A 12,597-nucleotide genomic window follows, 5' to 3' on the forward strand; every position below is an offset into this window, starting at 1 on the left:
TTGGATAGGCTGCAGCACGGCACGCCCGCGACCCTTTTCAAGATAAAGCGGATCGGGAAATGGATGGATGGATAATAGATGAGTACAAAAAAAGACGGTAGAAAACACTTTTGAAAAGTGCCTGCTTATACGTGTAGTGTCTGTCTGTTTTGTTGTCAGCCCCAGTTGGAATGATGGAATGGTGTTTCCTGCCAGCAGGCGCACCTGTTCAGCAGGTACCAATCAAGCCTGCCGTTTATTTAAGGACTGCCAGAGTCTTGTCAGATTTTGGACCTTGGTCGCTGTTGTGTTGTTTTCTAAACCTCCCGAATCTCTTCATAGTTGCTCTTTTATTTCATAGATGATAGTATTATTTTTTTCTTATTAGTTTTGGTCGTTGGCTTCGCTGTATTGGGTTCTTCACATTTCGTTTGTTTATTCTTGGTGTTCCCCAGTACCTTGCCTTTTGCAAGTGCTTTTTGCTTCTGCATTGTTTCTCCTGGTTCCTGGTGACCAGCGATTTCTGTTTGTACTTTGTCTGTGTGCTTTTCTGTCAAGAAATTTTTTTTGTCGCACTTTGTCTGAGCCTGTATTTCTGGAATCCAAAAACTATTCGGTTCAGAACCTGACAATACAGTTGGAGGGTGCATCTCCTCAGAGCTATTAACTAATAATTAAAGAAGACTTTTTACTAAAATAAGTCTGTTTCATTTCTTCAAATGAAAATGACAGAAACAGCATAACATTGTTCTTTAAAAAAAATCTCTACTGCTGAGCTCCAAGCATTGCTGCACTCTCCCTGTGGTAACGAGATGTATCCATTAACGGTTTTCCTTCAGCAATAAAACCCCTTAGGACTCGGAAAAAAAAACATGAAACGGCTATCAGTGAGTCATTTACAAGAAAGGGCCTCCTAAAAGCATTAGTGGAAGAATAAACATTTTCTCTGATCTGACATGCATATTCATATAATGTGAGAATAATCACACATTTGCCGTCATTTAAATCATCACTGATCAACCACAAATTTGAACTGTTCTCATAGGCTTTTACTTACAATTGTATTCTTTCTAGCAGAAGCCTGAAAGTTTTGCGATAACACTGACTCCTTTTTTGAAATCGACATAATTCCATTCACCTTGAAAATGCCCCAGTTCCTGCTCAAGAAATATAAATGTAAAATGTTCCTGTCGTGACGGTTCATAGAACAGTTTTTATTGACAGTTTGACTGAAATGGTGGAAATCTAAGAGTCATCCAACTTAGGGTCTTTGAACACAAAGTTTGGTATTTTTACACATCTGTAGTATGGTCGCAAATTTATCTTCACATTTACAGAAGCATCAAGATGCTTAAAAGTCTATCTTATCATTTAAAGATGAAATTATCTGATGTGAGATCTGACTCCAGTTATGTTTTCTTCTAATCACAGCACGAAGAATAATCGTACATGCAGATAGATATGTGAAGGTAAACAGAAACAGTGGTGTTAAAAAATACTAAACGGCAAAAAAAATCACAAAAACAGACAGTTCACCCTCATATCTTTGTTTATTTTGACACACTGTGTTATGTTCTAAAAGACTTCCAGATAAATGCAGCCCTCTGAAATCCATTCATCCGCCACGTTTTCTATCCCACAGCTGTCTTAGGGCAGTAGGCGGGATGCGATTGCCAGCCAATCGCAGGGCACACAGAGACAAATGATCATTTGCACTCACAATCACACCTAGGGGCAATTTAGAGTCTTCCTTCAACCTGCCAAGCATGTTTTTAGAATGTGGGAGGAAACCGGAGTACCCGAAGAAAACCCACGCAGGTACGGGGAGAACATGCAAACTCCACACAGGAAGGCCAAAGCCAGAATCGAACCCACGAATTCTGCGCTGTGAAGTGGACATGTAACCAGTCGCCTACCGTGCCGCCCCCAGCTGAAATCCCAAAGCAGATATATTAAGTCTTGTTTTTGCTAGAAGCCGCTCAACTTTAAAAAAAATATATAAATACAATGACTAAATAATATTCCCTTGTGATGAATTTGAGTAATAGACTGAATTCGGAGCTGTGAGGGAGTGGAATAAAGTTGAGTCTTTCATCATATTACCGTAGACCAGGGGTGCCCAAACTTTTTCCTGTGAGGGCCACATAACTTTTCCCTTCTCTGATGGGGGGCCGGTGTCAGTTTGTAACAGAAAAAGTGTGACAATCGTAGGGGAGCTTAAAAAAATTATTGTTTTCCAGAAAGCCACACATAACCAAATAACCCTTTCCAGGTGCTTTACAGAAAAAAAGTCAGGAAACAAATAATAACACTATTAATGAAATAAATAATAACTAAATAACCCTCTCTGAGGTCTTCACAGAAAAAACAGGAAATAAGTACTAACTAAATAACTCTCTGGGTTCTTCATAGAAAAAAAGCCATGGAACATTAACTTTCCAAGCAGAATCTCTGACACATATGAGCAGTCTCTTAAGGTTCTTGTGTTCCTTCCTTATAATCCTTTTGTAGGTTCGAGTAGGCTTGTAGACACCGCTGTTTGCGGTTAGGTTTTTTTTGGGGGGGGGGGGGGCGTTTTTAACACAGTGACGGGTCATTTTGACCTGAGAACAACCGGAGGGTTAGAGGGCCGGGCCAAATGTGCTGACGGGCCGTGTCCGGCCGGCGGGCCGTAGTTTGGGGACCACTGCGGCGTAGACAGTCTCCACATGTCTCGACTCTTTCATTGTTTTATTTGCATCGTGTATTAAAAAAATGTATTTGGTCATATAACATTACAGAGTTGTCTTTGATAATGAAATTCAAATAATAATATTCATGTCGACTGAAACTGCTGTCTAAGATCAACACAATCATGAGCAATGCAGAGATGAGTTGTTTTTTTAAAACTGTCATTTCTGCACTGTAACCAACTGGCAAGAGACTACTGTGCATTATTTAAACACAAATGTGAGTTATGTCGGCACTGAAACAAAAGGGTCCCAAACTCAAAACCCTTAATTAGCTCACAGTGACGCACGAGAGGGTTTCTGCAGGATGCTGGGTTGTCGCACTGAAGTCTTTTAAGTGTGTGATATTTACCATTCCAGTGAACTCGACTCATCTTTGTTCTGAGGGTTCCAACATAAAAGGGCAGACGAAGGTACTTTTCCTCATTAATACTTTATTTTTAAGCACAATGTCATTCTTCTATCTTTTCTTGGGGCTTGTTCCTTCTTCTTCTTTTTTTATTTTTATTCATCCAATAAAGTAAAGCCAGATCAAAGCTGCTGCACCATCCCCTTAATGCGCTTGAAATATTGCGCAACGTTACGCTTGAAATGATTCAAAGGGGGCGGCCCGCGCGTGCGCGCATCTTGCGTCTTGACTGAAGTCGCTAGCCTTCAAGCGACGCGGCGTTATGATTTAATGGGAGGTGATTGACAGCTTTTGCATTCATCATCTTCTCCTCTTGATGCACGTGATTTTGTCTCTCCATATTAATCGTGCAGATTATGTTCAACAACAAAAAAAGTAAAGGGTTGAAGTTAAATGGATGTTACGGAACAAGAGAAGGGATTTATGTGACAGAAAGGTCTTTAAATGAATTACTCCTAATTTAAATGAAATTTGCCGGGAGGTTTCTTCACAGCTGGCTGAGAGGAGGTGCAAGGATGAGTTGTAGCAAGTCAGGCCACCTCTTATTGCACTAATTGGAAGAGTATTGATATCATCAATAAGAAACCTTCAGACAGAAAACAGATAATTTGGGTTAGAATGGAGGAGCTCACCCCTGTTTCATCAAATGCATCTTCCACAAATCAGACACTGCTGATTGGTGTCTCAATACAGCACACTGGGAATCGAAACAATCAGCTACGTTGGAGCCTCATTATCACCCGTATGTGATCGGAAAAAGAAGAACGAATATTATTTGTCTTTACCACATCGACTTGAAAGTTACATTTCAACTGCGGTGAAAGATTGGTAGCAACTGTTAGCGTGACTGGCTGTTGCTATTAACTCTCTAGTGAGGTTAAGGGAACCCTCACAGTTTACCGGCAATAAAATGTATTGCAATGACATCAATAATTTCTTCTCCTCCATCCTCCCAATCCAGTTAAAATACTTTAAGCTCCTTTGTTTTCCAATGACAATGTTTTGTTTTGGGTTTTTTTTTTTTTTTTTGGTAAAGATGCTGCAATGTCAAATATGCTCTTAAAGTGAGCACCAAGCAATGATTGATGTCACCCACGTGTTATTCATTTGAAATGGGTGGAATCCCAGCCAACCAGCTACTACAAAGACAGTATTGATTTCATAGCACTCCATCATGAACTAACCAACTAAGTAACTAACTAACCAATTGAAGGCATTGTAAGGAGACACCAAAAAAGCTAACTTTTTGTGATATGCCTTAGATATTATTCATATCACAGCAAACCTGCCTGAACCATGGTACTTTCCTTTTTGTATTTCGTGGCAATAAATTGAAATATTTGAGTCCCAAAGGAATGCTCAGGCTATATTTACTTTGGGGTAAAACTTGAAGATCAATTTAACAAGTACCTTTGAATGTAAATGTGAAGAATGTTTTCATTTATTTATAAGTCCGTTTTTAAATGCTGAATTATTAACAAGGCGAGCATAGTGGACGAGTGGTTATTTGTACATCTGCCTTGGAGTTCTGAAGTTGTGGGTTCAACTATCGATTGTGGCTTTCCGAAGCCTAAGAGTACTTCCCAAAGTCAGCTGGGGCAGGCTCCATCTCACCTGCGACCCTAAAATTTAAAATAGAAAATGCACGGATGATTTATTCACAGTTATTAGTACAAAACATTTGCATATCTAGAATATTCACTCGATTACCATTACAAGGTGTGAACTGTAGTGTTTTGTTTCGGAAATGATTTAAGATTAAAATGTCCACCCGGCAGTGCCAAATTTCACTGCAGTAGGAAAGCTTATAGGCAGCTTTGGAATGAATGAGATTAAAACTAATGTAGTCGGATGAGGTTTTCACATGACTCACTTTCACGCCATAAAATTGGATTGAACAGCCACTAGGAAAGCTGTTTTTTTTTAATGGGACTTTGCAAGTCCATTGCATTTTTTGACACCAGAGCTGTCATGATGCGCATTAATCCGAGTTTATTTCTCAGACTCTTATGCAGCAATTAGTGATGAGTCACCACGGGAATTAGGAGTCGACCCAGCTGCTTCTTGATTGTACACGAGTTGATGACCAATCAAACTAATGCACAGGAAAGACATAGTGATTTATGTTTTCAAGAGCTACAAGCTGAGAGAGGAGCTGTGATGTGATCCACTTATGTCACCTCCTCTTCATTAAGCCTTTCCTTCCTCCCATCCGTTAAAGTCACTGTTTGATGGGGTTCTGTGAAAGAAAGTTGCAATGGAAATGGTGCAACGCTCCAGGCTCATTCTGAAAAGGTCTCAATAACTACAGTATGTGTGCTCAATTAGACTTACAACAGGGGAGAGTTGTTTTTCTGAAATCATCGCAAACTGCACGAACAATTCTCGTGTCGTTTGTCCCAAAACACGGATTAACAAACCAAAAAGTTGTGCGCAGATGTGTGTCACTGACGCCAGGTCAACATGGGCCTGTAGATTTACTCCTTCACTTGTCTGTCGGCAAGGTTGTGTTGTGTATTATTCCTCTCTGTTAGTTGGATTTGAAAGAAACAAAGAATGTAGAATGTTGTTGGAGGTATTTCCTGCTCACTGCGTTTACAATCACCTTTAGTGCCCCTTGACCCCAACCACTTTTAGGGCCCCCCTCCATTGGACATGTTTAACATCAAAATAGGAACTGTTATCTCAAGTGTCTGTGTTGCTACCATCACACCAAATGGTTGGGAGTGGCGGTCTGGTCACGCCTCACCATTCCCAACTTCTTCCAGCCACACCAGGTCAGATGACATGTTACATTCTTTATATTTGGGATTTGCATGGAGGCGCAATTCCCCGCCTCTTATTATCGTATTGTCTCTATACAATCTCATGACTGTGCTTCTACGCTTCCTGACTGAAATATGAAACCCTCAGGAGCCCGAATCGATTCGTAAACTGCAGAAAAATAAATTAAACCCTCCGAAGGAACTGTTCATTGACTCCAGCCTGTATTTGGATAACCAACATTCTCATCATCCGAAATGAACAAACACGCGGAGGAAGAGAAAGGCCGCTCTTCCCCCAACAGTTGCGTTTCAGCTTTATTCTGCTCAAATCTGGGACGGTCTTCCAGAAGATGTGAAACAGGCCTCAAGTCAGACCATTTTTAAGATCATCTGTGCATATGACAACAGAAAGTCTTTTCTCTACTCCTCACTTTTAATTTAGTTCATGATTATTCCTATGTTTGATGGAATGATTTCACATAGCTTTAAAAGCACACTGACTTGCCTTGTGTAAGTATTGTGTTCCACGAATAAACTTGCCCTTAGCCTTGCATTTCCCTAACAAGACATTTCAGCTGCAGCCATATGGTTGCCTGTTATCGCTGAACTTTGCATAAAATCTTGACTAAATGAAGGCCACCCTGCTCTGTCAGTACGGCCATTTATCTCCTCTTCTCCATCCCTTAGCGCTTTTCCTTGACATTAGAATCTCAATTTACTTGATGCACGATGTCCATTCATCCATTTATTCTCAACACCGCTCACCCTGAACAGGGTCGCTAGGGATGCTGGAACCTATCCCATCTGACTGTGGATGAAAGGTTGACTACACCCTGAACTGGTCACCACATATAAAGACAAATAACCATTCACACCCACATCCACACCGTCAACGAGCAACAACCGATCACGCTGCCCTTACATGTCAGGAGAGTGTACCACTACATCATCACCGACTCTTGAAACGTGCTGTGTAAAAGGTCATAATTATTGTCAAAAACAGATTAAGGACGAAGAATGACTAAAACCTCATCTCTAATTCTGGCGATTGTTTTTCATCTATAAAAATATTAAGTAGCCATATTTTGATGAATTGTAGCATGGCTCAGTGGGATTCCTGTAGGAACGTATGACAGCACTTTTCTTATAAATTCCCTTTGATAGATTTAATCAGCAATCTGTCCATTATCACTTTTGTGGACAGTCACCTGAGTGCCTTGTGGCAGAGAGACGCTCTCATATGACATCGTTCCTTGGCACAGTCCTTGCCCCTCCGAATATTTGAAAAATATTTTATTTCATTAAACCTTGACTGGTAGATCTCTGAATTCTTCACACTTATAAATATAGTTTTTTTTGGTAACCTACATGTGTTCCTGGTTGTATTATGAGTGTGTCCTGCAAGGTCGCTATACTGTACGTGTGCATTTTATTTCACAAACTCCTCACTGTGCATAGTGAATAAACAATGACTTCTCGTCCCCATCTTGCTCCGCCCTGCATAAATAATTCTTTGTCTTGGTCCTGTCACATTCCAACTTGTTGCGAGGCAGAATTTGTTCTGCTCAGTCAATAAAACAAACCTGTCAAAACCACGTGTGTTCCCCTGGCAGTTAGGGCTACACTCATCTGAAAAAACACCAGGACAGTCAGCAAAAACACAAGAATTTTGGTTAAATTGCGTGTATAAAGGAGAAAGACTATGAAAGAAATTTATTTTGCAGTCACATCAATGTATCTTTATGTCTGCAGGAGCACTGCCCTACCTGGTCTTGTTGCCGAATTACTAAGAGAACATAAACACAGTATAAAATTCAAAAAATCCACTGAGCTCAAGTAAACAGATGATGCATCTGAAAACTACTCTGTGCAACTTACAGCCAAGTGTTGCAATGCAAAGGATAAATGTTTGCAGATAGGCAGGTGTCTGCCGCCTTTTTCATTCTTGTGTGTTCTCTGGCTCCACCTCACTGATCTTCCGTCTGCTTCTGTTTGGACTGTGAAGGAAGAGCATAAAACTTTGATCATGCTCGAGGCTGCATGACTCACATCCACCCATTTTTAATGAGGGGGCGATCGATGGAACTTTTCATTCACAACCACAATTCCATTAGTATTTCGTCTATTTAGTCTCCTGAGTTTGTTCAGCAGTGCAACTCAAGTTGGTGGCAGGCCATTCTGACTGTGTTGCCGATTTTCCACTTGAGCCCAAAACAAAGCGAAATTAGTTTGTAACCTAAGGTACAGCTAGGATCATGAAATCAGAAGGAGTTCTAGTTACTCTGTTCCTGGAGAATGTGAAGGACTCTGTAAGTGAATTCATCGATCGGTTTCTTAAATACGTCCTACATGGTTGGGTATAGTTGTGGGAAACATGCAAAGATGGAGAACTATGTAATTCAGAATTATTGTAGCATTATAAACTGCTCTTTACAGTTTCAGTTGGTAGCCATGGCTGAAATGCTGCCTCATGCCACATTTGGGAGTCTGTCATGACTTCCCCCTCCCCCACCACATAGCAGCGGTTATTCGTCATAACTACAACATGCCATTAGCTAGCTAGCTATTCCGAACCCTGGAAAATGCACCTTTCGTTGTGATAGTGTTTGTTTGTTTATTTTGTCACGGGGTTGGGTGTGACCTGGTATCTTTTATTATTTTAGTATTATATTTTAGCTGCGAATGGCAACCAGTTCAGGGTGTGCCTCCCCACCTATTGCTGAAGATAGCTGGGAAAGGCTCCAGCACGCCCCATGACCGTTGTGAGGACAAGCGGATCAGAAAATGGATGGATGGATTATATATTAGTATATGTTTCATCTTGGCTTCATAAAAACTGCAAGCTTCATTTAGGGCCCTCCTGCATGCTGTAATTCTTTGTATTCCAATATATTCATCCATCCATTTTCTGATCTCTTTATCTTCACAAGGGTGGTGGGGCGTGCTGGAGCCTATCCCGGCTGTCATTGAGCAGTAGGCGGGGTCAACCTGAACTGGTCTCCAGCCAATCACAGATTCCATTATATTCAGAAAATAAAATGTTCTCGTGAGTGATTGAGCAATTTTTTTTTGTTGCCAGTTTTGTAGGATGATCTTAGCAACTGTTAAGTCCATGAATGGGATGTTCTGGATTTAGGTTGAATGCTGACTTACATCCCTCTAATTTTGCAATGGTAACTCTTGATAATTTAATGACGGTGTCCATTTAAGATTACTTTTCATGGGGCTCTTCTAACAACCAATGATCGACTCCCATTTCATGCAAAGCATTCAATGAATTTTCTGTACAATTTGTCCTCAGGCTTGTAGGTGAGGTTCTAGCCCAGAGGTCGGCAACCCAAAATGTTGAAAGAGCCATATTGGACCTAGAGGTAAGATCGGGCGGCCCGAGCCCAACCGACCCGAAATGTCAATCATTGCTTCGGGTTCGAGTTCAGGTCGGGTCGGGTCGGGCCGGGCTTCTCTCTCTCTAACTTTAAAAAATAAATAAATATATGTTGAGGCACTTTGAGGCCGTGAATAGTTTTGGCACGAGAGACCGTGGTTCCCAAAGAAACAGAAGTCGGCTCATCACAACACATACTGTCCTAAACTCTTGTAACGACAATTGAAAGAACTCCTTCCTGTCTCTGTCTATTATGCACCCGTCATTGTTCTTCTTTGTCTCTCTACTTCTCTCTCTTAAAGTGCCGCGCTAGATTCGTAAGGATGTACTGCTGCTGTGGTTAATGGCCCAATTTTCAACCCGTCAAAATGACGGACGGCCTTCAATTTTCCCCGTCACCTCTTAAAAAAAATCCGTAACTGATGGAAAATTGCCGGTTCATGTACCTTCTACAGAAACAGGAATGTCAAAGATGTAAATGTAGATACAGTCTTGTTTGTTTAATTTCATTCTAAAAGGCAGGCTTTAATTTGTTATCATAAATCACCCCTCCTACTTCCGAGTCCTCACAAATAAAATATGAATATGAATATGGTTTGCTTCGGGCTCGGTCCTGCAAATCAAGTTAATTGGTCGGGCTGGGGCTGGGTCTGGCTTTTAATTAAAAATGCATCTCTGCCCTCCAGATTCCCATTCTTTGCCAATACCCTTGTACATGAAATGCCGTTTTCTTTAACAACAACCACCTGTCTGGATTCTCGTCTTGCTGATAGAAATGTGTGTCACAGGCTATGACCCAAATCTTCGTTGACAGAAATGTTGAAATCAAATATTTATTCTATACATTTTACAGCATTGGAAAACGTTAAAAATGTTTGTGTCATGTTTGTCCTCCTCCAGAAACCATATTAAAACAAAAATATATATTTCCCTCCCCCATCTTTTTTCCATTTTCAAACATTTGTGAAAAGGCTTCAGGGAGCCACTGGGGCGGCGCTAAAGAGCCGCATGCGGCTCCATAGGTTGCAGATTGCCGGCCCCTGTTCTTGCCTATGTCAGCTGACTTTGGGCGTCAGGCTGGCTACACAATAAACTAGTCACCTGTACACCACTAACCACACATTTGGAGAAATTACAGTCTTTGACAGACTAAGAGTACGCTTGAGAACAACAATGCAAGCAACGAGAATACCTCAAAGGATTAATGGAATGAAAAAACGAATAGCCTGATGTTTTTTTTAAATCAATGAAAATATCACCAACCAGGACTATACATATTTGCCCTCTTCTAATAATAATTATTATTTAATTTTCATTTCAAGCCATGCTTTCTATCTATTGAATGTAAAGTTGTATGTTTTGTGCAACATCTTCGGAAGTGACTTGTGCACATTAAAAGCTAATCAAATCAATGTAGTTCGAATTCACGTTGCGTGACATCACCCCTTTAAACAAACACTTTCATTCATCCACCCCTTCAATTTGGACCTTCATGTTTGTAGATGTGACCACCAGTAGTGATGGTGTTGTTCTTGTTTAGTTTAGGCTTCATTTGCCCAGCAACTTCACTGGATGACTCACCCAAGTCGTCTGTTACGCATGACAAAACTTTGTGTGTGCGTGTGTGTGTGTGTGTGGGGGGGGGGGGGGGGGGGGGTTCCAAGGGTGAGGTGGAGCAGGCGTCAAATATAAAGGTGTTTGTCGCGGACAGGCCACATCATGCTGACTATGTCGCCCACCCGCAGTCGACCCACGCAGAGCTCCAGACGGCTCAGTTGCGCGCTCTTGTGCGCGCTGCTGCTGCTCCTGCAGTCCTGTCCTCCCGCTCAAGCCCAGTTCATGGACACCGAGTCTGAAGAGGAGCTCAGTCCCAGAGCGCTTCGGGATTTTTACCCAAAAGGTCCGAACCTGACCAGTGAGAAGCAACTGGTAAGTTTTAGATATCCCGATTGTCGCCAAAATACCACGTGTGTGTGTGTGTGTGCGTGTGTGCGTGTGTGTGTGTGTGTGTGCGTGCGTGCGTGTGTGTGCGTGCGTGCGTGTGTGTGCGTGCGTGCGTGTGTGTGTGTGAATGTGTGAGTGTGAGTGTTTTTAATGACGAATGAAGTTGATTTTGAGTCATGTTGAACAAAGTGAAATTGCGCATATATTTTAGAAACTTATTCATAAAATTATAAAATGTTGTCCTTTACATTTTCATTCAGAAAAGACCATTTAGCACTACAGATTTTTCTGCAAATGTTTTGTGTTTGCTGTTATTGTTGCGTCGATTTTTATCCTTCACCAAAACAAGTGTCATGTCGTCGTTTGCGTGGCAGCTTGGAGCTCTCCAGGAAGTGCTTGAAAAGCTGCAGACTAAAAGACTGCCGATGTGGGAGAAGAAATTTGGACAAGTCCCAACGGTACACTTACTCTTCTGTTATCGATTTGCCGTTCACTGTAGACGTGATGTTTTACTGCAAAGTGAATCTCACTGTCCTGTGCCTCCTTCAGTGTGACATCGGGGAGCAGTGCGCGGTGAGGAAAGGAGCTCGCATCGGGAAGATGTGCGACTGTCCCCGGGGAGCTTTCTGCAACTCTTTCCTGCTCAAGTGCTTATGAGCCTGCTCGGCTTTCAATGTTAGAATGTCGCATCAAGATAAGTAACTGTCGCTCAATTCCTTCATAACGTCATATGAAGGAGGGTGATAATACGTTTGTTTATTCTTTTTTCTCACATTCAAGTCTATAACAACATGTACTGTATATGAAGCACAATAGAGTACCAGGTGCCCACACGGGTGAGGCAAGGAATTGTCACCTATGGACACCGACCTTCATGAACATGTGCTGTGACTGCCGATTATAAATTCTGTACAAGGTTGTGATTGAGACTGTTGTTACATTGCATTGCATACAACGGACTTGATGGTTATGATGTTGAAGTATCACTTTCACATACTCATGTGTAGAATTGTTCCATAAAAATAAAAGTGTTGCAATCTTGTTTCTGATAAATGTGTGTGCAAGGCCTATTTATCATGACAGAAATAATAAAAGGTGGATCGTCTATGGTAAAGCAACGCCCTTGTCACATAATCTTCTAGCAACCACAGTGTGACTTGGCAGTGATGTAAAGGAAATGATCCATTAACACAGTAAACTGACCTCATCCATCTGAAGGCACCGCACACTATAAATGATTGCATCAGACTTAAAATGTGTCTTTTAGCAACACCATCACCATTAATTCAGACATGTCTGCAAAATTACGAGACATTCAAAAGTGATCCTCAGTGGTGAGGAAGTGCTTCACTCATCTGTCTTCCAAGCAGGAAGCAGAGTGTGAAT

The 12,597-nt window shown here is 41.4% G+C and overlaps 1 protein-coding gene across 1 annotated transcript; it reads left to right on the forward strand.

The window, feature by feature from the left end:
* Positions 1-10,974: 10,974 nt before the first annotated feature.
* On the forward strand, positions 10,975-12,264 carry cart3 (cocaine- and amphetamine-regulated transcript 3). Its single transcript, XM_052064054.1, has 3 exons — positions 10,975-11,196; positions 11,586-11,669; positions 11,761-12,264. Exons 1-3 carry the CDS (start codon positions 10,987-10,989, stop codon positions 11,866-11,868), a joined length of 402 nt encoding a protein of 133 aa, XP_051920014.1. The 5' UTR covers positions 10,975-10,986; the 3' UTR covers positions 11,869-12,264.
* Positions 12,265-12,597: the final 333 nt, after the last annotated feature.

This window comes from Hippocampus zosterae, chromosome 4 (assembly GCF_025434085.1).
Source record: "Hippocampus zosterae strain Florida chromosome 4, ASM2543408v3, whole genome shotgun sequence".
Taxonomy (NCBI): Eukaryota; Metazoa; Chordata; class Actinopteri; order Syngnathiformes; family Syngnathidae; genus Hippocampus; species Hippocampus zosterae.

What these genes read in the sequence shown, in the direction of transcription:
- cart3 (XM_052064054.1), top strand. Translation starts at nt 10,987, where the DNA reads ATGCTGACTATGTCGCCCACCCGCAGTCGACCCACGCAGAGCTCCAGA. An exon ending in TGACCAGTGAGAAGCAACTG is followed by an intron (nt 11,197 to 11,585) that starts GTAAGTTTTAGA and finishes TTTGCGTGGCAG; the next exon opens with CTTGGAGCTCTCCAGGAAGT. An exon ending in AATTTGGACAAGTCCCAACG is followed by an intron (nt 11,670 to 11,760) that starts GTACACTTACTC and finishes TGCCTCCTTCAG; the next exon opens with TGTGACATCGGGGAGCAGTG.